Raw genomic sequence first — 25,882 nt, forward strand, 5'->3', positions numbered from 1 at the left:
GTTTTCTTTATGAAACTTTGCATGTTTGATGTTCATGATACTGTTCCACATTCTGTTGGGTCACCATTCATAGGAATGGGAACAAATACAGATCTCCTTCAGTTCATTGGCTATTTAGCTGGCTCCAAAATTTCTTGGCATAAACTAACTAATGATTTTATACAGCGCAGTATCAGTTTATTGAAATATTTTGTTGGATAGTCTGTCAAGTCCTGGGCCTCCTTTTTTCCCCACTGCAATTTAAACTTCTTCCTTTAATACTACTGGTCCTTCGTCATGTGCCTTCTCTTAAAAAGGTTAAGAATTTACCAATTCTTTATGGTTCAGCAACTCTGCTTATTTTTTCCTTCTCATTTCGAAGCTTTGCAACATTCAAAATTTTGCCCATTGAATCTTTTAATACTTTAATTTGAGGGCAGAACACTTTATGTGGTTGTTTGAACTTGTGAAATATTGATGCTTTTCTTCAGTTTTGTTTCCTGATTGTTAAGAATGTTATTTCTGGTACAAACATGTTCTCTTAGGAAGATTGATCATTCATGATGCCTGGAAGCTTTTGGTTGAAGATATATCAGAAATCATGTGGTGCATAACTTTATTTATATTTATTTTTATTATAAGGAGTCTATAAGCATAATATATTCTCTATTCTTTTTTTCATAAAAAGATCATTTTATCGTAGGTTCTTACAATTCTTATACAATCCATGCATCAATTTTATCAGGCATGTTTGTACATATGTTGCCATTGTTCTTTTCTGGACATCTGCTTTCTATTGAGCCCTTGGTGTCAGCTCCTCTTCCCCACATCCCCACTCTTGTGCCCCCTTGATAGATTATAAATTATTATTATTTTCATATTTCACACCGAACACTGTCTCCATTTGTTCATGATTTCTGTTGTTCTTCTCCCTGGAGGGGTGTGTGGTTATGTTTTGATCATTGTGATAGGTTCCCCCTTCCTCTCGATTCTTTTTATTTTCTTTATATGATTTCTTATATTATAAGGCTAAGAAAATATAAAAAGCTCTGAAACACACTATTTCTTTTTTGTGTGACTTTAATAAAATCATTTTATTAGGGGCGCATACAACTCTTATCATTTGTACATTCATTGCCCTCTCTTCTTAATTCCAAACCCAATTATGAAAACCAAATGGGCAGTAAGAAACTGAAGCTCACTAAATAAGCGTGTCTTGTTTACTTTCAAGCATATGATTAGCATCCTAAAAAAAATAGTGAGCTACTAGCCTTGAATAGTGGCCAGAAGGTTAGTGTTTCATGTGAACGTCCCAAGCTTGCTGCTTACACGCCTATTTAGTAGTAGTAAGGAACTCCTCTGTTAACTTTTGAGCTCAGGAACAGCATCACCATGTAGTTAGGGTCAGAGATAGGGTACCACAGGACAGACTGCTGATCAGAAAGGAGAAATAGGAAGCTATGAACTAGACCTATTGCCATCTTATAGATTAGCCTTATGATGAAACTTGACACACAGTTGGCAATGAAAGTTAGATGTGCACTCTTTGCCCCTTGCTTAGTTTATGTACAAAGATGGATGCATAAACACTAAGGCACAAGAATAATCACCCACAGATACACATACATATAATCTAAGCTAATGAATAAAGCTGTATAATTTTAATAAAGCAATGTATGAGATAACATAGTTTATTTAGTAATGCATTTTCCCACAAAAGATGAAAAGATATTTTTCCTGATATTAGAAAGGCAGTACAAAATCAACAGATTTTTTTTACTGCAAACAATTGGACAATTCTAATAATAATGATGAATCATGATGGAACATGTGGAATTGCAATTTTTACAAGATAGTTTTGTTCACAGGTTAAGATCTCTCATGCAAAGGAAACAGAAGACTGTGCCAGGAAACTAGGAAGGTGTGGCCAATAGGCTGAGCAGCTTTGGGAATTCCTCAGTAGAAGCCAGAGAACCCGTATCTTCCACAGCACAGTTGGCGGCAGCAGTTGTATCCGTAGCCACCATACCCACAGCCATAGCCACAGCCCAGGCCACCATAGCCGTAGCCCAGGCCGCCATAGCCATAACCCAGGCCTCCATAGTAGTTTCCGCAGTAGCACATGGTGACAGGAGTGGGAGGTTCAGTTGAAGAGCAGGGAGATGTATCTTCAGTCTGAGTGTTGACATCTGCCAGGGCCCTTTTATGTCCTCTCAGCAGTGGTGGAAGAAACCACAGAGAGTGTAGCCTCATGAGTCTCACTCATTTTTTTTTAGATAATGTCATAACTATCTCAATTTATTAGACAAAATGAAGGATTCCTAACAAATATTTTTCCTCCTATGTCAGGATCTGATCACTAATTTACAGGCCTTTAAAACAGAATTCTTGCCCACATGGAAGAAGCACACCAGCCTGTGCGATCACAAGGTGTCAAGGGATCAGGTAACAGGCATCATCAGAACAAAAATCTTACCATAGTGAATGAGTGGGGGGTTGCGGATTGGAGACCCAAAACCCATTTGTAGGCCACTGGACATCCCCTCTACAGAAAGGTCTTGGAGAAGAGATGAGACAGTCAGCGTGTAACGTAGCAATGATCAAAAATACAACTTTCCTCTAGTTCCTAAATGCTTTCCCCCCCACCCCCCTGTCATGATCCAACTCCTGCCTTGCAAGCCTGACTAGACCAGAGGAGGTACACTGGTAAAGATGAGAACTGGAAACACAGGGAAGCCAGGGCGGATGGGGCCAGTGGAGTGAGTGGCGATACTGGAAGGGCACAGGGAGGGTGGGTTGGAAAGGGGGAACCTACTTCAAGGACCTGCATTTGACCTCCTCCCTGCGGGACAATACATTGCTCTATTTGTTCTTAGTCATAAGGTCAAGACACTTACATCAAATACATAATTTTTTATTAATTTTATCTTTATTAACTTTCCAGTTATATTGTGTTTGCTTGTTAATTTACTGACTCTGATAGAGATTTGGATTTAATTATTAAGATATTTCAATTTGACTAATTTAGCTATCATTAATTTAACTTAATTCTTAGATTGGTACATTTCTTACATTTTGCACTTAGTTGCTATGCATTTAAAGTTGCTGCATGTATTACTCTAAAAATGTGATTACTTTTGTTCAGTCAATATTTAATTTATGCTTTCCTAAGTTTTATTATTTTCCGGAGTAATACATTCCTTTATATATTAATATTCTTTATACAAATTAATATTAATATGTAACTACATCAAAGATGGACACAAACTAAATGATTATCAGTGGAAGAATGTGTATGGTACTTACATAATTTCAAGTCAACTTGAAACTACATGAAAGTGTATGTACGGGTGATATTCAAATAATCAATCTGGTGAACGCTTGACGCTGCCTCTTTCTGGGGTTGTTTGCTTATACGAATGGCCCAGGGAAACTTCCTCTCTTGGTACCTTTACATCTCTGCCAGAGCCCCGAGATGTTTCTACCAACCTCACATCAACGTGACTTTGCATATACCGGCCTGTGATCTCCCTGCATTCTGTACCGTTGCATGCAGATAAATGAGTCTGAATATGAACTAATGGACTATTTTAGACGTATGGACTTGACTTGGACAGGGCCTGGATGTTTTCTTTATATATGAGGGGATACCTTAAAAAAAGATATATATATATATTTTTAATGCTACTTTCAAAGTAGTCTCTGTAATACTTAATGCATTTGTCAAAACTGTGATTCCATTCTTGGAAACATCTTTCAAACACCTGTTTGGATGGCTGACAGCACCTCCCTCCTTTGTTCTTCACCTCTTCTAACTTATCAAATTGCATCCTTTCATGCCCTTCTTCATTCACAGAAATAAAAAGAAGTCGCCCTGAGAGAGCTCAGGTGAGTCAGGTGCATGGGGTAAGAGGGGAATGCTGTGTTTTTGTCAAAAACTGATGCACTGAGATAGCCGCTTGAGCAGATGATTTGTTTGGGTGTAAAACACCAGTTCTCTGTCTGCCACAGTCAGGTCTTTGTTACACACTCTAACAAAACCTCTAAATAGAAAGTTTGATTAATAGTATGACCTGGTGGCACAAACTCCAAATGCACTGAACCCTCATCACAAAAACTAAATGGGCATCATCTTGATCTTTGATTTCACCTGAAGAGCTCTTTTGGGGTGAGGTGATGATGGTGTGTTCCACTGGCTTGATTGATGTTTGCTCTCCGGGTCATAAGAATAGCAGCATGTCTCTTCACCATTAATGACCCTGGACAAAAAGGCGGGGTAACATCAGAGCTTTCTTTCATAACACACCAGGTTTCCATTTGTAGCTCTTTTTTTTTCCTGGTCAGTAAGAACCTGAGGCACAGACTTCAAAGTGACCCTTCTCAGTCCCAAATCTTCCATTAAAATTCCCTGAACCAAGCTCCATGACAGTCCAGACACTCCCAATGTCTTCAGTGGTCCCTCATCTCTGAGCACATGCATGAGGTATTATCATCAATTGGTATTTCATTAAAAAATAAAACAAGAAGGCCACTTGCACATTTGGGTTTTTCCCATAGTTCTGTCCTTGAGAGGTGTCTAACACCATACAATTTCTGAGGCATTTTTTTCCTGAGAAGGAAAAAAATAAATCACAGCTGAACATTGTTCCCTTAAATTGGCCATCATAAAAAAAGCTAGGTTCGGGTGAAACAGCTTTTATGAAAAAAACTCCCTTTGATCAGAGACAGCTTCCCAGGTGATGCCCCTGGTGCACTAACACAGAGGAGCTGCTGGATGCTCGCCCAGCAGGAAACAATGCATACGACAGAAGCTCTGCCCAGCAGAACTTTCCTCTCGTTCATTTTGGGTAACCCCTCATAAAATTATTTCTTGAGATAAAGTTCTCTCTTATATATGAGTGTCATTGGATTTATTTCTCTGGTCAACTGAACCTAGCACAATCTTCTTGCTCTTGTGAATGGAGCTGCAATAAACACGGGAATGCATTTTTCCTGCTCTTCCCGGTTCGTTGTTTCTTTAGGGTATATCCCACACAGAAGATGGCATTTCATTCCCAATTGTTTGAGGAAATTCCAGTTTTTAAATACACACAAGTGGATGTTAAAATTTCGGTGGAAAAGGGGAATTGAAAGGTGAATTTTTCCAACAACTTTTTGATACATCCACACATAACATATTTTACTTATCTGTTGAGAATATACATAAGAAAAGTACATCAACTCAAGTTACTTCTCCATATTCCTTTAGTGACATTGACTAAATTTTTGAGTTATACAACCATTCTCACCCTCCTGTTCTAAGTTGTTACTCCTTCATTAACATTTCTATGCAGTCTTTGTAGTCATTGCTATTTGGAAATCATACAAATAAAATCTTTAGAGTTTAATGATCTTGGTTGGTTCCCATTGATAGTTAAACTAAACAATAGTGTAGCTATGAGTCAGACAGTAAATGTTACTTAGTTTAAAGAAGACTGCCGGGGATATTTTTGGCTTAACAATTTCAAGAATTTATTGTCTATAAATTGTTTGCACAGCCAATTGATGTAATTGCAGACAATAAAATGTAAAGCTGTTAAAGTTGAGCTGGCAATAGCTGTGTTAGATATTTTTGCAATAGCAACCTAACAACCCAAAAAGTGACTTTGGAGGCTGTTTATAGAAAACAAAACACCTGATAGGATTTGGTCCTTATTTTAGAGGGCTAGGGTCACAGTTTCTGATGATTTTCCAGTGAATTAGATAACAATATATATGTAGGTCTTTTGTTCTAAGTTCTGGTTCGTGGGATATTATCTGGTGTCTTAAAAGCTTTTGTACATAATTTCAAGCCCCACCAGTTGGTCTCTATTCATTTTTAGTCAAAAAGTAAGTAGAATTAGGAAGAGGAATTGGAAAAATATATGTGACTTACTGCCCACATGAATGACTACTGTCTCTTCTGTCAAGAAACCAGGAGAATTAAATGATGCCCAGCTAACCTTACTAAATAGTTTGATGAAATATTATGTAAATCATAATCCTTATCAAGAAGAGGAGGTGGAGAAAGGGAGGGGAGAACCAACAAACCCAGGGACAAAGGAACAACAAAAGATGTAAAATTGTTGGCTAGGAGGGCATAAAATTGCTGGTGGGGTTCAAACAAGTGCAATGTAACCTAGAGGAACAACAGAGCAAAATGAAGGTTAGACATGATATTGGGGCAGGAGGAAAGTAAAACAAAATAGAGGAAAGAACTAGGAAGCAAAAGGCATTTATAGAGGTATAAACACAGGTCCATCTGTAAATATATTAATATGTAACAATAGGGATATAAGTCTATGTACATATATTTATATGTGAAGTATTAAGGTAGCAGATGCACATTTGGTCTCTATTCAAGTCCTCCCTCAATTCAAGAACACTTTGTTCTAATAACCTGGCATGCTGTGATGCACACCTTCCTATACGATTGCTAAAGACAAAATGGGTGCATAATCTAATGTGGTGAAAATACCTGATGGTGCTCAACAATTTCAAGATATAGCATATGGGGTCTTAAAAGCTTGAAGTTAAACAAGTGGCCATTTAGTAGGGAAGCAACAAAGCCCACATGGAGGAAGCACAGCAACCCATGGAATCATGAGACATCAATGGGATCACGTATCAGGCATTAGAAGACCCAAAACAAACAACCATTTCTATGTGAGTGAGGGTGGTTGAAATGGAGACCCAAAGCCAGTTTGTGGACAATTGGTCATCCCCTCACAGAAGGGTCACAAGGAAGGGATGAGCTAGCAAGGCTGCAGTATAGCACCGATGAAACACACATTCCTCTAGTTCTTTAATGCTTCCTCCCCTCCTTTATCATGACCCCAGTACTACCTTAAAAATCCAGCTAGACCAGAGTATGTTCACTGGTACAGATAAGAGTTCTCAATATACAGAATCCAGGACAGGTACTATACTCCTCAAGACCAATAATGGGAGCAGCGATACCATGAGGGTTGGGGGAAGATGGGACGAGAAAGAGGAGACAGGGGAACTGATGTATAATCCCTCTCCCGCCCCCCAAAAAAGGGACGAGCAACATATACATGAGTGAAGGGAGATGGTGGATGGTTTAAAATATTAAACTAAAAATAATTTATAAATTATCAAAGGTTCAGAAGAGTGGGAGGATGGGGGAGGGAGAGGGAAAAGGGGGAGCTGATAATAAGGACTGTAAGATCCCCCCAATAAAATGGTCTTTAACAAATAAAAATTAAAAGATGCTCTTTATCAAAAGGCAAAAAACCAAAAGGAATTAAAAATTATTATTCAACCAAGATATTCTGCAGCCATGGATGCTGCATGATCCCCTGGAACTATGCTCTTAAAAGTAGTGGAGTTTGGAAAAAATTTCTTGTTATCTGAACTCACAAAATTGATAACAATTTTGAAACTTGTCAATAATTGGATATTGATTATTCACATTCATGCTTCATGTCACTGATGGCGTATATGTTTTATCTTTCCATATTTTTATTTTGGCAGTTTTTCACTTTTTAAATTAAATACTGTTATTGGGGGATCTTACATTTCTTATCACAATACATTCAGTCATCCATGTGTCAAGCACACTTGTATATATGCTGCCATCATCATTTTCAAAGTGTTTTAATACTTGAGCCCTTGATATCAGCTCCCCATTTCCCCCAATCCCTCACCCACCCTCCATCACGAACCCTTGATAAGTTATAGATTCATATTTTCATTCCTTACATCGCCCGCTGTTGCCCTTCACCCACTTTTCTGTTGTTCAGCCCCCTGGAAGGGGATAATAGTTTGATCCTTGTGATCAATTCCCCCTCTCTTCCCCCACCTGCCCCTATCCTCTTGGTATCTCTATTCTCATTGTTGGCCCTGGGCATTTATCTATCCTGGATTCCCTGTATTATAGACTCTTCTCTGTAGCAGTGTGCATGTTCTGGTCTAATCTGATTTGTAAGGTAGAACTGAAGTCATGATAGTGGAGGAAGGAAGCATTCAGGAACAAAATTCCAGAACAAAATCATACCAAATGTGAGTGTGCGGGATGTGGAGTAGAGACCCAAAGCCCATCTGTAGACAATTGGACAGTGCCTCACGGAAGGGTTACAAGGAAGAGATGAGCCAGTCAGAGTGCAGTCTAGCACCGATGAATCACACTACTTTCCTCTAGTTCCTTAATGCTTCCTGCACTCCACTCTCATGACCTCGGTTTTTCACTTTTAAATCCTGTTTTCACTCTATATTTGGCCAGTTGACTGATATTGTGAGTGTACATGGAATCCTACAAAACATGCAGTGATTGGCTCACATTTGTGGGTGTGTTTGGATGTTAGTTGTATGCAAGTGTGAATTTTCCGGAATCATCCAGTCCTAGAAAATACTATAGGTCATAAAATAACATCTTTTAGTAGTATAATGGTCTCAGTAGGCTCCTACTGAATGAAAAAGTTGCTTTGAATTTGAAGATATTACATAACAGTGAATGTGACTTGGGTTAAGTAAAACTGCTGGGGATATTTTTTGCTTAAAATTTTTTAAAAAGCATTCCACCTCAGTCTCCATTCCTCTGTCTATTATACAATCTGACATTTTATATTTTCCTTAATGGGTATGTAGTTCCTGAAGAAGGAGAAAAACTTAATATTAGAAATCTGTCAAATTCCCTGTGTGTTTACACAGAAATACATGCCTTTTTAATAGACTATGTTTCTGACAACATGCTTTGTGTGAACTGATTTAACTTATATTTTTAAACATCTTTGTGAAACATGCTATATTTTTATACATGTATACACACATGGGAGAAAGACAAGGTTTCCACTCCTGCAAAGATTTACCGTCTTGGAAATCCACAGGGGCACTTCTACCCTGCCCTACAAACTCTGCAGGAGCCAGAATCAACTAGATGTCCTTGAGTGTGGTTTTGGATACACACGAACTAATGAAGCTCTATTGGGGAGTAAAACTTCCCCCTTGGGTTTCTGAGGCTCGAAAGTTTTTGTTGTTCCAGGTGTCATCATATGCTATGAGGTTGCATACTCATAGCAACCCTGTGTGCAGCAGAAAGAAACCCTGCCGGTAACGTGACATCATGCCCATTTTTCCTTTATTGGGCCCATTGTAGCAATTACTGTGTCAATCCACCTCATCAAGGGGCATCCTATTTTGCAAAGCCTCTATACTTCCCCATGCATGATGCTGTTCTCCAGAGAGTGATTGACAGTCAGAAAGGCTGACCTTCTGTCTTTCAGTCCAGTGTGAACAAGTGTGAGGATGGCACCAGATCTGACCATGCTTTGTTCTGTTGTGCATAAGATCACTGTGGGTCGCAACTGACTACACTATCAGGGCTCCACTGACTCAGATTCTATTTGATTGTCTTTCTTTCTCTCTTTATTTTTCTTTTTATGATTTGGATTTTATAAACACATATGGGTGTGTTAGACAGGGTTCTCTAGAGAGATAAAACCAGATTGTTGATAATTTTATATATATTTATAAAGATAGATAGATAACACAAGAAATTAACTGTTCAATTATATACAGACAGATAGATATATAATACAAGAAATGAACAGTTTAATTATAAAGCAGTACAAATGGCTCAGTGCAACTTACTCCTGTGGGAGAGTTGTGAGACAATGGCAATCCTTCAAGTCTTGAGAGCTTCCAGGTAGTGCTCTGTAGAGAGTTAGGCTATCCCAGCAGAGGCAGCAAACAGCAAGGCAGGTCACCAACTGTCATCCAGGTCACCAACCATCAGTCCCCAGCTCCAGAGATGTACAATCCATTTGTCTTGCGAGGCACGTCTTAAATAGACCTCAAATTACAGCTACACAGTCCATGGGTTAGGTGTTCCACAGGTAGTGCAGCTTGCAAATTGAGACACAGAGCAAGTAAGGCAGTGCACACTAGTCTGATGATCAAAGAGCGAGAGACAAGAAAGGCGAAGCTCACCAAGCCATTTATGACTCGGCCTTTCATTTAATCCCACATGTGTTTACTGGCCAGGCTGGCACAATAAACTAACTCTCTCAATCCACCCCTTGCCAACCTAGCGCCTGTACACAATTCTTTAGACAGGTATGCTTATAAAATTTTCGTATATCGATGAAATAACATTTATATTTATCATCAATCATCTATCATACATATAAATGAAAACACCCTGAGTCCAATGTATCTGATATATCATACCTGAACAAAGGAAAGATATGCAATAAGCACATAAAAAGAAAATACACTGAAAATTACAAACCCCATTTTACAATTGACCACATGGTCATAACTGAGAGGTACAACTGTCTTCTACTACCCATTCTGTATTACCTTTGCCCCCAGGAAGCACCTCAACTAGCTGTGTTTTTTTGCCTGGTGGGGTGACCCAGACCTTCATTCCTGAGAGGTTTGGGTAATTATAAGTCCTGTCAGGATGGGGTTGCTGTAATTTACCATTTACTTTAATAACAGGGCATGGGAGCACTAAGAGTCGGTCTATGGGATCTCCTGGATTCCAGACATACTCTTCTTTACCTCCATTATGTAGCACCAGTCCAATTTCTCCTTGGTAATCAGGATCAATCAGACCACTTAGTAAGTTGACACCCTTCTTGACCTATTGATCCAATGGCATGGGAAGCCCAAAGTGGCCAGGGGGCATTCTCAGCTGCCAGTTCAGTGGAATCTGTGCTGTCTTTCCAGGTGGGAGAGTTCCTTCCTTCGGGACCAGGACCTCCAGGCCTAAGGAAAACAGAGTTGTTGGGAAAGGAAGCAAAAATGCTGCAAGTGGATCACTAGGAGCAATAGTGAGTGGTGCCACCCCAGCTTCCACGCCTTGGTTCCTGGACCCATGAATTCTGGCTATTGGAGACACAGCACCATATATTGGCCACTGGTTTAGAGTGTATACAGCTTCCTGGAGAACATTGCCCCAGCCCCACAAGTTGTTGCCATCTAGTTGGCATCGTAATTGTGTCTTTAGGAGCCCATTCCATCATTCTATCAAGCCAGCAGCTTCAGGATGATAGGAACATGATATGACCAGTGGATTCCATGGGAATGGGCCCATTGCCGCACTGCATTTGCTGTGAAGTAAGTTCCTCCATCCCTGCTGCCATGTCCACTTTGTTCATGTGCCCATTGGGTGATAACAGGGATGGCAGAGGAAAGAGGAGGACCAGTCTCCACAGCGCGTGTAATCTTATCCACTTGATTATTAAAGTCCTCCTCTTCAGAAGTAATCCTTTGGTGAACTTTCACGTGAGATACAATTACCTTTACTTTCTTAGACCATTCAGAGATGTCTATCCACACATGAGATACAATTAACTTTACTTTATTGGCCCATTCAGAGAGGTCTATCCACATACCTCTTCCCCACACCTCCTTGTCACCAATTTTCCAATCATGGTCCTTCCAATTCCCTGATTGTCCAGCCAACCCATTAGCCACAGCCCATGAAACACTATATAGTCTCACATCTGGCCATTTTTCCTTGTATGAAATTTTAACAGTCAGGTGAACTTCTCAAAATTCTGCCCATTGGGAAGATTTCCCTTCACCACTGTGCTTTAGGGAGATCCCAGAAAGGGGCTGTAGTGCTGCTGCGGTCCACTTACGAGTGGCGCCTGCATATCGTGCAGAGCCATCCATAAACCAGGCATGACTTTTTTGGTCTTCAGTTAAAGTATGGTAAGGAACTCCCCAGGTGGCCATATATGCAGTCTGGGAGAAAGACGGTAATGTGACAGGAGAGGAGACTGTGGGCATTTGGGCCACGTCTTCATGCAGCTTACTTGTCCCTTCAGGTCCTGCTTTGGCCCGATCTCATATATATGACGGTAATGTTAACAATGAAGTGTTGCTGCGCATGTCCAACTTTATGATTCTGTGGGTCAGACAATACCCAGTTCATGATAGGTAGTTCAGGCCTCATGGTTACTTGATGGTCCATGGTGAGGAGTGCAGTCGCCACCAAGGCCCAGTAACAGGCCCACAGCTGTTTTTCAAAGGGGGAGTAGTTGTCTACAGAAGATGGCAGGACTTTACTCCAAAATCCCAACTGCCTATGCTGTGATTCACAAATAGGGGTCTTCCAAAGACTCCACACTGCATCTTTATCTACAACTGACACCTCTAGCACCTTTGGGTCAGCTGGATCATATGGTCCCAGTAGCAAAGCAGCTTGCACGGCAGCCTGAACCTGTTGAAGAGCCTTTTCTTGTTCCGGGGCCCACTCAAAATTGTAGGCTTTCCATGTCACTTGATAAATAGGTCAAAGTAGAACACCCAAGTGAGGGATATGCTGCCTCCAAAATCCAAAGAGGCCCATTAGGCGTTGTGCCTCCTTTTTTAGTCATTGGGGTGCCAAATGCAATAGATTATCCTTCACTTCAGGAGGATGGGCATATCTCAACATGCCCCACACCACTGGACTCCTAGGAATTTTACTGAGGTGGAGGGTGCCTGTATCCTCGTTGGGTTGTTTCCCCAAACTCTTGTATGCAGATATTGTACTAATGAATCTAGAGTCTTTGATACATCCTCCTTATTAGGTCCAATCAGCATGATGTCATCAATATAATGGACCAGTGTGACATTTTCTGTAATAGACAGGTGATCAAGGTCCCTTCGGACTAAATTATGTCACAGGGCAGAAGAGTTGATGTACCACTGTGGGACAGTTGTGAAAGTATATTGTTACCCCTGCCAGGTGAAGACAAACTGTTTCTGGTGATCCTTTAAGACTGGTATTGAGAAGAAGGCATTAGCCAGATCAATAGCTGCATTCCAAGTATCAGGAGAAGTATTAATTTGCTCAAGCAATGAAATCACATCTGGAGTGGCAGCTTCAATTAGAATCCCGACCTGGTTAAGTTTACGATAATCCACAGTCATTCTCCAGGATCCACCTGTCTTCTTTACAGGTCATATAGGTGAGTTAAATGGGGATGTAGTAGGAATCACCACCCCTGCATCTTTCAAGTCTTTGATGGTGGCATGGATCTCTGCAATCCCTCCAGGAATGCGGTACTGCTTTTGGTTTACTATTTTCCTAGGTAATGGCAGCTCTAATGGGGCCCACTTGGCTTTTCCTACCATGATAGCCCTTATTCCACATTTGAGGGATCCCATATGGGGGTTCTGCCAGTTACTAAGTATGTATAATCCAGTGATGCATTCTGGAACTTGGTAAATAACCACAGGATGGGCCCAGGGGCCCACTGGACCCACAGTGAGGCTTACCTGAGCTAAAACTCCATTGCTAACTTGACCTCTATAAGCCCCCACTCTGACTGGTGGTTCTTCAAAACACTTTGGGTCTCCTGGAATTAGTGTCAGTTCTGAGCCAGTGTCCAGCAATCCCCCAAAAGTTTGATGATTTCCTTTCCCCCAATGAATAGTCACTCTTGTGAAAGGCCGCAGGTTCCTTGGGGAAGGCTAGAAGAAAGATTAACAGTATAGACCTTCAGTGATGTAGCTTCTTCAAAGGGACCCAGCCTCCCCCTCATTCAAGGGGTTGTGAGTCTGTAAACTGGCTCAGGTCTGGGAATTGGTTGAGCGATTGTGACTGTCTATTTTGCTATTCACGTGATCTACCATTCTTCTGCCTGTACAGATCACGTAAATATTTAGTAGGTTTCCCAACTATTTCATTTTAGGGACACCGTGACTAAGTAGTCAATGCCATAACTCCACACGAGACAGGTTGCTTTGATTACTACTGAAACCTTGTTGTCTATTATAACCACGTCTCCCTGTCTCCGTTGATTCAGTGCTGACACCTGCACTCTAGCATCATGGGGGCCAATCAACGCCATTGTGGGCAAATGTCGGAGTTCACTTAGGGCAGTGCCCACTGTCAATCCTGGTGCACATAAAATAGCAATTACAGGAGTCTTAAGAGATGCTGGGGCCCACTTCACAAACTTGTTTCTTATGGTTGTGGTAAAGGGTATGTCCTCAGTACACCCCCTTTTTGGGTCTATGGGAATATCCTGATAGATCCATTCTAACATACCAATTTCTCTAAGGTTTTGGATGCCTTCCTCTACAGTGTACCAAGGTAGGTCAGTTATCAAGTTGTTCTTATCTGGCAGTCCATGCTTCATTGAACGAACCAAATAAAGAATTAGATGCTCTCTTAGCCTCTTTCACAGAGACATTGAAAGAAGAATCTGTGCTTAGGGGTCCCATATCCAAAAACTCAGACTGGTCTAATATTACATTTCGTGCACCAGTATCCCACACCCTTAGTAACCATTCCCAGGGATATTCTTCAGGCTTCTGCTTGTAGGAATTTGAAAACTTGAGGAGATCTTTATGAATATAGCTCACTTCTTCTTGGGTAATCATCTCAATCTCACCTTTAGGAGCTTTCTGAGGCTTAATTTTAGTGACAGATCTAGCAGAAATAATGGGTTTTGAGGGTGTTTCCTGGGTGCTCTCAGCAGCATCTTGTAAGGCCTCTCCCTCAGGTAATGCTACTGATGCAGCTCTACTTTGCATGTTAACTTGAAGAGTTTGACTAATGTGCTGAGGTATGGATTGTGAATTAATACTTTTAGCTGGGAGGGGTGGATCTATTGACTTGGGTGCGTCAGTTGTTTCTAAGGGATCAGCATTCTCCTCTTCTGTATCATCAGCCCATATGTTCCCATCTCATGTTTCAGGGTCCCAACTTTTCCCAATCAATGCCCTTACTTTGGTTTCAGACACTGCTCTAGATCTGCAATTCAGCTGCCTGTGTAATTCAGCCACTCGCATAATGAGACTCTAGATCTGGTTATCAGCAATATCAGCTCTTTTAATAGGGGAGAGAAGGCTCTCCTTTGTAGCACAGATGGAAGTTTTCAAATTAGTTACTCTGACCTTGAGATGTGTTTTGAGGCTCTGAGACCATCCCTCTCCTTAATCACACTTTCCATGGTAAGAAGAACCAGCCAACCAGCTTCCCTATACTTGTCATCCTTACAAAACTCCTGGAAAATATAAAACATACGATCACTCAGAGCCTCCCCTGTAATCAGTATCTCATCTATGCGTGTTGCTACTTTAAGTATTATATTTGCTATTTCACACCATGGATTAGGAAGAGTAGCAGTCTTATCCATGCTTTGGGGTGTTTAAGTAGCATTATTAGGGCTGTTAAGACTGATCAGGCTGGAGAGCCAATTTAAGAAGCCCATACTTATGATTTTATTTCTCTAGAAGTACTCCTGGTACCAAAATGTGTTAGACAGGGTTCTCTAGAGAGATCAAACCAGATTGCTGATAATTTTTTTATATATATAAAACACATGAAATGAACTGTTAAGTTATATAGAGATAGATATATAATGCAAGAAATGAACAGTTTAATTATAAAGCAGTTCAAATGGCTCTGTGAAAATCACTCCCACAAAAGAGTTGTGAGACACTGGCAGTCCTTCAAGTCTTGAGGGCCTCTAGATAGTCCTCTGTAGAGAGAGCTAGGCTATCTCAGCACAGGCAGCAAATAGCAAGGCAGGTCACTAACCATCAACCAGTTCACCAACCATCATTCCCCTGCTCCAGAGATGTACATTCCAATTATCTGGCAAGGCATGTCTTAAAGGGACCTCAAATTACAGCAACACAGTTCATGGGTTAGGTGTCCCATAGGTAGTGTAGCTTGAAAAGTGAGGCACAGAACAAGCAAGGCAACTGCAATCTGTTCTGATGATCAAAGAGCAACAGACAAGAAAGATGAGGCTCACAGAGCTATTTACCTCTCAGCCGTTCAATTAATCCCATATGTGTCTATTGGCCAGACTGGCACAATAAACTAACTATCTCAATGGGGCTTCCAAAACTCAAGAAAAATGGAATTAAATGATAATAGAAGATAACCAGGAACTTTTGTAGCCTATTTGTATAATACAGAATTAGATATATTAGTATAGTGTTTACAGAATGTTCCACGAATGCCTAGTTCTAATATGCAAGTCATTCTAGCACCCAATTCAATTGACTTCTGCATTTAGAAGCAGCCCTACCTGTAACCTTTCTGATTTCTGAGATTAGAGAAATGTTTTGCTAAATTTTATGTATTGTACAAAAGGAATCACACCCATGGAATCTTTATATGTAAATTTCTATAAGCCACATATTGTTTGAACAACTATTGCAATGTGGTTAATTGTCATTGATGTATATGCTGTGATTTTACACAAATATTATGTGTATACTATATTTGGGGCCAAATGTGCCTCCCATTCCTCACTACAAGGTATACTTAAGATTACTAGGATATTTGTTTACTATATGAACAAATGTGGAACTACCTCATGTCATTGTTCCTTCAGCCATCTCCCAAACTCCTTGGCATAAACTAACTAGTGAGTGCTTCCAGCACTGAATCAGCTCTTGAAATACTTTAATGGATAGTCTGTCATGTTCTGAACCCTTTTTTCCCCACTGCATCTAGGACTTCTTCCTTTAATACTACTAGCTATTTTTCATGAACTAGATATTTTTGAAGCCTTACAAAAGAGCAGAGGCCAATGTTAAGAGACCCCATATCTGTATACCTACATATCAATATATAATGAAGAGTGTTAGAAAAAATTAATGCCACTCTTTCTATTTTGGGACAAGTAATCACCACAATGTGCTCTGTTTTTATCTGTGTGTGTGCATCTCTCTCTCTCTCTTGCTATCCCTGTCTTTCTCACTTTTGTACAATGCAAGTTAGGGGGGGGGGGATATGTTTTGCTTACCCCCATTATTTTTGAGACTACATTTAGATTGAGGAGTAGGGGTTGTCTAGACTATGGAAGATCAACTGGAGATCAATTTTTAGTAGCATCAGAGACATAATGTAGTTTGTTATAGTCACATGGAGAAGCTGTTAAGAATCCTAAACTCTGAGACTCAGATCAGTTTCAATGTTGGTGAGAACTTTCTATTTAAGAAAATGTGCTCTAAGGAAGATTGATCATTCATGAGGCCATTGATCTTCTGGTTGGCGACCTATCAGACCTCATTCCATGCATAACTTAATTTTATTTATTTTTATTATAAAGCATATATATTCATAAGCATAATATATATTCTTAATTCCAAATCCAATTATGAAAACCAAAGTGGCAGTGGAAAGGTGAAGCTCACTTAAAAATCTCATCTTGTGCACTCTCCACCTGGTGATTAATATTCTGAAAAAATATTTACATACTAACCTTAAATAATTACCAGTAAGTCAGAAGGTTAATGTTTCATGTAAACAGCCAAAGTTTGCTGGTGTTATATGCCTATTTAGTACTATTAAGGAACTATCCTTTTAACATTTGATCTGAAGCAGGATCACCATGTAATTAGGACCAAAGATACAATACCAAGAGAGAGGCTACTAATGAGAATGGAGAAATAAGAAGCTATGACCTAGATATACTGCCATCAAATAAATTAGATGTATGAGGAAACGTGTGCGTCATTGAAAGGGAAGTTTTCACACATAGTCTCTTGTGTATTTTATATGCAAACGTGAATGTCTAAGCATTTAGGCACATGAATAGTCACCCACAACACATATATGGCAGCCAATCTAATGAAAATAAGAGTTTAAATGTAATAAAGCAATATTTTTGATAAAAGTTTTTGGTAATGTATTTGTCACACAAAAGATGAAAAATCATTTTTAAAGATATTAAAAAGGCAATATTACATCAACAGAATTATTTTCCACACAGAACAGGACTATTCAAATAATAGTGATGAATCAAATGCTGCAAATGTAATTTCAATATTGTTAAGGTAGTTTTGTAAACATTTTAATCTCTGTCAGGTGGATAAACCAGGAGACAGTGCCAGGAAACTAGGAAGATGTGGCCAATAGGCTGAGTAGCTTTGGGAATTCCTCAGTAGAAGCCGTAGGACCAGTATCTTCCACAGCACAGTGGGCGGCAGCAGTTGTATCCATAACCACCATATCCACAGCCATAGCCACAGCCCAGGCCTCCATAACCATAACCCAGGCCTCCATAGCCACAGCCCAGGCTGCCATAGTAGTTCCCGTAGTAGCACATGGTGTCAGGAGTGGAAGATTTAGGGTGAAGCAGGGAAACAGTATCTACGATTGACTGTAACCATCTACACGGGACCTTTTATATACCCTCCATCATGGTGGAGGAAAACCGCAGGTAGTGTTCATCACATAGTTCATGCTAATTTTTATTAGAGAACTTTGAATGCTTTGAAGTGTAAGGTGAAATGAAGCCTTCATAACTAAATGCTTGGTATATTGTCAACTCATGTCACCAACTCATGTGGCTTTAATAAGGTTCATGTATTTATTTTTAGGCCTATTTCTCAATCTAAATATGTCCAGTTGAATGATATTATGAGCTTACATGGAATCCCACAAAGCATGCCATCTTTGGTTTACATTCAAGTGTGTTTAGATGTTATTTGTACACAGGTGTGGGTTTCCAGGAATGGTGATTCCTCAGTCTATGATACAATCTGACATTGTCTATTGTACTCAATGGGCGGGTGTGTGGTTACCAGGAAGGGGAAAATTACTTAGTGTCTTAGTCTGTCAAATTTCCCAAGTGTTTTAAGGTAAACACAAGCAATAGATTGTGTTTCTGACAGAATTATTTCTGTGAACTGACTATAAACTTATATTTTTAAACTTCTTTATAAAACACCTTATATGTTTATGAATATATATACACATAGGAGAAGCATTTGACTTCTGCCAACATTTACAGTCTTAAAACACCTCAGGGCACCTTCTGCACTGCCTTACAAACTAGGAGTCAGAATCGACTAGATGGCAGTGAGCTTGAGTCTGGATGTACACTTATTCCCGACAGCCTATGGGACAGAGCAGAACCTTCCCCGTGGTGTGTCTGAGACTGTAATCTTTTGCTGTCTTATTAGATGCGATCAAGTCAGTTCCATACTCATAGAAACCCTGTGTGCAACAGAAAAAAACATTGACCGGTCACGTGCCATCCTCGCAATTTTCCCTTTATTCGGCTCATTGTAGCAGTTTCTGTGTCAATCCACCTTGTCAACGGCCTTCCTATTTTGCAGCGCCCCTCTCTTTCCCCATGCATTGTGCTGTTCTCCCCAGTGTGGCTGACTGTCAGAAAGGCTGACCTTCTGTCTATCAGGCCAATGTGAACAAGTGTGAGGATGGCACCAGACCTGACCGTGTTTTGTTCTGTTGTGCATAAAGTCACCATGTTTATAAACACATAATGGGGCTTCAATAACTCAAGAAAATAAAGGAATTAAATGATAATAGAAGTTATCTAGGAACTGTTGTAGCCTATTTGTATAATACAGAATTAGATACATTAGTGTAGAGTTTGCAGAATGTTCAGTGAATGCCTGGTTCTAATATTCAAGCCATTCTAGGACCCCAATTGTCCTCAACATGTAGAAGCAGCCTTGTATGTAACATTCCTGATTTCTGATATTATAGAAATGTTTTGCTAAATGTTAGCTTTTGTACAAAAAGTATCACACACATGGAATCTTTATACGTAACTCTCTCTCTCTCTCTCTCTCTCTCTCTCTCTCTCTCTCTCTCTCTCTCTCTCTCTCTCTCTCTCTATATATATATATATATATATATATATATATATATATATATATATATATATATACTCCGCATATTGTTTGGGTAACTATTTAAATGTTTTAATTGTCTTCGATGAATATGCTGTAATTTTACACAAATAATGTGTGTATAATATAATTTGGCCCAAATGTGCCTCCCATTCCTCACTATAAGATATTCTTAAGGTTACTATGATAATTTTTTCAAGACAACATAAAATGTAGCCTAATACACTTATGAAAACCCTTTAAGTGAATGAGCATACCTGGTCAAATTAAAAGTAGAAGAGTAGAATTTGTGTAGAGCTATGAAATGTTAATATAAAACTATATCCCAATTTATTTACTTATTTTGTTCTTGATAGTCATTTAAATTGTTTGCAGTTTTTCACATTTACCAGTATTATTTTCTTAAAAAATCTTAAATGTGTGTTTGTATACTTGTACATATATCTAAGAAAATGATCGCTATAAATCATTGAACAAACTAACAAAATTCAGTTCCATAAAATTTCAGCATTTATGGCTTACAAACATAGGGTTGCATGTCTTTTGGGGATATGGCCAACATAATCTGGGCTAAGTCAATTTAAAGGTTGTCCTCAGGCTTTCTCTAAGGTGAAGAAGGAGAGAATACATTTGATGAATAAAAATATAATTCTATAATCAGTCAGTCTTGCTTAACTGTTTTGTCACTACGCGTGTACTGAAGAACATATATGCCAATTTATTTTTGTTGGGTATTTAGCTGTTTGTATGCTACATGGGAGAATTAAATAGTCATGTAACAGACAGTATAGCCTGAAGAATAAAGTATAACCTATCTTATTGCTATTAATTCCGCTGTTTACAGTATTTGCTCAGTTTGATAGTTAATTCACCTTTTTAATAATTTTATTATTTAGATTTTTTTATTATTTAGCCATAAGTAGGGTATGTAAATTACTTACAAACCATCAAAGTTATACATTTGGGAGTGCTTAGTCTAATTGACTTAATTTGATACTGTGAAAATATATCATTGTTTTAACAGAGCATTTTGTTCCACATTTTATGTTTTTAAATAAAATAAATTATACCTTTTTAAAATTTGTGAAATTTTATATGCAGAATAAATAAATTTAAAATAGCTCTTTGTCCATTATGTTCATATATTGAATTATTATTACTGACTTTTTCATATGATAATAATGTATTCAGACTGTAGATGACTGTTTTTAAGAAATTGAGAACCATCTTCACAAAGTTAGAGCTCTAAGTGACAACCATGGAAGTTCTAAAGACACTGAAAGCATACAGATATATGGAAATTATCTGCTTTAAATTAAAACCACTCAAGTTTTAATAGGCAGTTTGTAAGTCTTAGGTAAGAACACAAGCGAATCATATATATGTGTGCATGTATGTCTACTTGTGTGTGCATAATGACAGAGTGTTGAAAGAGATTCTGTTGTTACTATTTCTATTTTTAGACACATCGTAACCACAAAAGGGTTCTTTCTGACTTTTTTCTTTTTCTTAGTCACAGATTTTTATTTTTCTATCAAATTTTAAAAGGAGGTTAAGAAGCAAAACAGAATGGGTATTTGAGCCTTTTGATCGGATGTATTATCACTGGAGAATGAAAGAAGAGGACAAAAAGCACAGGTGGGATGGGACTGTGTGCATCCAGAGGATCTGACCAATAGCGACTCTATGTACAACAGAATGAATCTGGTCCTGAACCATCCTCATAACTGTTCCTATGTTTGAGTCCATTGTTGCAGCTACTGTGTCAATCCATCCCCTTGAAGATCCCTGTGAATCTTAATTTGTCTTTCTTTTTTTCTCTTTTTGCACAATGCAAGGTATAGGAAAAATATTGATATTTACCCCCACTATTCCTGAGATGACAGCTCAGGTTAATGATTGGGGATTGTAGAGATCCTGAAGGATACCATAGGGGAACAAGGTTTACTAGCATCAGCGTCATAATTTAGTTTGCCATGGTCACATGGAGAAGCTGATGGGAGTCCTGAATTCTAAGACTCAGACAAGTTTCAATGTTTTTGATAACTTTCTATTTGGTAAGAACAGGCGATCTTCGAAATATCGATCATTCAAAAGTCCATCGATGTTCTGGTTGAAGACTGATCAGACCTCTCCCTGTGCATAACAGAATTGCTTATTTAGTTTTATTATCAAGACTCTATATTCAGAATCATATTATATATTATTTATTCTTATTTCCAAACCCAATTATGGATACCATAGGGGAACTAGGAAGCTGATACTCACTAAATAAACTTGTCTTGAGGATCCTCAAGCCTGTGACTAGCATCCTAAAAAGGCAGTGAGATACTAGCTTTGAATGATGGCCAGAAATTTAGAAAGTTAGTGTTTCATGTGAACACCCCAAACGTGCTGCTGTAATATGCCTATTTAATAGAAGTAAGGAACTCTTATTTTTAATTTTTGAGCTCTGAATCAGCATCACCATGTTGTTAGGGTCAAGGATAGAGTATCATAGGAGAATGCTGATGAGAATAGAGACATAGGAAGCTATGAAATAGATCTATTGCCATCTTTTAGATTCAATTTATGATCAAGCTCACCAGACGCTCAGCATTGAAAGGTAGATGTGCACACTATGCACCTTGCTTAGTTTACATACAAACATGCATGCATGAACACCAAGGCACATGAAGAACCAACCACAGATATACATACCAACCACAGATATACATACGTATAAATGAAGCTCATGGAGATAGCTGTAAAATTATAATAAAGCAATCTTTAGTTTATTTATTCATGTTTTCACATAAAAGATGAAACGACCTTTATAAAGATATTTGGAAGGCAGTACAATGTGTCAACAGACTTATTTTCTATAAACAATAGGATAATTCAAAGGTTAATGATAAATCAACAATACATATGGAATTTCGAGTTTTTCAAGATAGTTTGTAAACAGGTTAAGCTCTCTCCTGCGAAGAAAACAGGAGACAGTGCCAGAAAACTAGGAACATGTGGCCAATAGGCTGAGCAGCTTTGGGAATTCCTCAGTAGAAGCCGTAGGACCCGTATCTTCCGCAGCACAGTGGGCGGAAGGAGTTGTATCCATAGCCACCATACCCACAGCCATAGCCACAGCCCAGGCCTCCATAACCATAACCCAGGCCTCCATAACCATAACCCAGGCTTCCATAGCCATAGCCCAGGCCGCCATAGTAGTTTCCGTAGTAGCACATGGTGGCAGGAGTGGGAGGTTCAGTTGAAGAGCAGGGAGCAGGGATCTTTGGTCTGAGTGTTGCCTTCTGCCAGGGCCTTTTATACCCCCTCAGCTGTGGGTGGAGAAAACCACAGACTCATGCGTCTCACTAATTTTCTTTAGAGAATGTCATAACTATCTTGAGTCATTAGACAAAATGAAGTCTTCTTAATACATACTATTTCACGTATGCCGGTATTCTATCATTAATTTATGGGATGCTGAAAAGGAATTCTTGGTTCAGGTTCAATTTTTATTTAATCAGTTGAATTCCTCAAACACATTGTGTATTGTGATGAATCACCGTGTATACTTATGTATAAGCTGAGTTTTTCAGCTCATTTTTAATGCAGTCTTTGTGGTAAAATTAGGTGCCAGAAACTGATATTTGGTTTGGCTTATATTCGAGTATATGCGGGACTTAACTTGTTTCATATCCATTACTTTCTATGAAAGCTAAGGATTATTTTTCATATTGTTAAATCAATTTTTTTGTTCTTCAGGAACATGTTTCAAAGGCCTTGATGCTTATGAACCATATACATATCTACTTCCTAGTGTATCAATTATTAGAACCAGAGTCAAGTTATTATCCTTTGTAAATATACTCGTTTAGTTTTTTTTTCATTTCTAATTATTTTTTGGGAGTCATTACAGATATAACAACAGTTCAAAATTCATTCGTGTCAAGCAGTACTTTACAATGCTACCAAATCAGTTATAAAACATTTTCTTTATTCTTGAAATCCTTGATATCAGCCCTCTCCTTTTTTTTTTTTTCAAAGAAGGTACTTTTATTGGGAGGTCTTACATCTCTTATTCCTCCAGTGTGTTAAGCACATTCACACACATCCCTCCATCATCATTTTCAAAGCATTCTCTTCCCACTTAAACCCCTGATATCTGCTCTCCATTTCTACCTCCTCATCTCTACACACCTTTCTCACAAAATCCTGATAAGTTATAGATTATTTTTTCCATATCTTACAATGTACTTGGTCACCGCTCACCCACTTTTTCATTATTCATCCTGCTGTGAGGGGGTTCTAGTTTTATCCTTGTAAGCAATTGCCCCTTTCTCCCCCACCCTCCTCTAAACCTACTGGTATCTGTAATTTCCTTGTTGGCCCTGAAGGTTCTATCTATCCTGGATTCTGTATGTCCAATTGTCTACTGATGGCCATTGGGTCTCCACTTCCTACCCCTCACTCCATTCACCTTAAGTATGGTTTTATTCTAGGTCTTCGATGCCTGATACTTGATCCCATAACACAGGCTGGTGTGCTTCTTGCATGTGGGACTGTGCTTCTTCTCAGGTAGAGGGCCGCTTGTTTATCTTCAAGCCTTTAAGAACCCAGATGCTATATCTCTTCAAAACAGGACACCATCAACCCTCACCACATTTGCTTATGCACCCATTTTGTCTTCAGCGATTGTGCCAGGAAGGTGAGCATCACAGAATGCCAGATTGTTAGAACACACTCTGTCACCAAAGTATATTTTTGGTATTCCCCAGGGATTTCATCAGTCTGCTCCTCCTGATACTCTGCTACATGCCTTCAGTACCTTTCTCCAGCAGGAAGGGGACAGACTGTGCACTATTCCCACATTGTATCTTCAATGCTGTCCCCCATAGAGTCATCATTCAGTGAGGGGCACCGTGTCCCATGATGGGGCCAGCCCGATGGTCCTCCCAGTGTATTGTCTGCTCTGCTCAGGAACATCTTCCTTGGGTCTTGGTGGGTCAGGATATCCTCTCCTCCCTCTCCATTCCTTTGCGTTTCTCCTGTGTGCTCTAATCCCACGCACATCTCTCACCAAGCCTTCATGTTACAGCTCTCCTCTGAAGTGCATTCTTCTGAGGGGTAGGGCGTTGTCCACATGGTTGGGATTGGGGGCAAATGCTCTATCTTAGTCTTTTGTTTTTGTTGTTGTTTTTCATCAGGGGTCACTTTTGTCATAAAAGGTATGTGGGCAGTATGTTATTTTTAGGTTCCCTTGGTTATTTCCAACTCATAACTGCCCTATGTATAGCAAAATGAAACACTGTAAGCCCTTAAATCATCCTCACAATTGTGATGTAAGAGCCAGTTTTTGAAATCACTGATCAATCCATCTCCTTAAGAATCTTTCTCTCTTTTGCTCACCCAATTCTTTACCAAGAAAGATTTTCTTCCCCAGGAATTGGCTCCGTATGATTACTCAAGAAGCAATCTCTCCGTCCTCTCTTCTAAGGAGACTTCTGAAAATACTTTGTTTTAGAGCGATGCTTGCTGTTGTTTTTCCTCCTGCAATACATGGTACTTTCAATGTTCTTTGCCAATATCCAAATTAAAATGAATCAATTCTCCTCAAGCATTCTCTGTTCTTTGTGGAACCTTCACATGTTTATGAAGGAATTGAAAGTACCATAGTGGGGTCAGCAGCAGCTCAATTCTAAAAGTGCCACTTTGCTCTTTTTTTTCCTTTGCCCTAATCATTTTTTTTCTTTTCTTTTTTTTTACATTTTATTAGAGGCTCATACAACTCTTATCACAATCCACACATACACATACATCAATTGTATAAAACACATCTGTACATTCTTTGCCCTAATCACTCAAAAAAAAAAAAAAAAGAGAACCTGATGCAGAGGGCTTAAGTGGAGAGCAAATGCCACTTTTCTCTTAATCATATTGAAGAAACTGTATGAAGTAGTTTTGCCCAATACAATATGTTGTTTGATTTTGTGGCTGTTAACTTCCATGATTGTGTATCCAATTAAATAAAATTCTTGTGAATTTGAATAGTCTCATTTTATTAGGATTGTGACTACTGAGTTGTCGCGCGCTCAGTCTCGCCAGCAAGAAGGACGCGCCACAACAGGATTCTTCCACAGGCATTTAATGCGGGTTCGATTTGCAGATGCGGAAAAAGACCCCGAAGCCCCAAACTACTGCTGCTTATATGCGCTCTATGGGGATGTGCTGTGCATTGATTGGTGCGTTCGCCAGAACCCTTATTAGCATACTCCAGGGTGGAGTTTTGACTACGTCATCTAAGCAGTGC

General features: G+C 39.2%; 1 protein-coding gene across 1 annotated transcript; it reads right to left on the bottom strand.

Annotated features, from left to right (window-relative positions):
• Positions 1 to 1,935: 1,935 nt before the first annotated feature.
• Positions 1,936 to 2,103, bottom strand: LOC142441360 (keratin-associated protein 19-7-like). The gene has a single exon (XM_075543386.1). The coding sequence runs from the start codon at positions 2,101 to 2,103 to the stop codon at positions 1,936 to 1,938; it is 168 nt and encodes a 55-aa protein (XP_075399501.1).
• Positions 2,104 to 25,882: the final 23,779 nt, after the last annotated feature.

This window comes from Tenrec ecaudatus, chromosome 2 (genome assembly GCF_050624435.1).
Source record: "Tenrec ecaudatus isolate mTenEca1 chromosome 2, mTenEca1.hap1, whole genome shotgun sequence".
Taxonomy (NCBI): domain Eukaryota; kingdom Metazoa; phylum Chordata; class Mammalia; order Afrosoricida; family Tenrecidae; genus Tenrec; species Tenrec ecaudatus.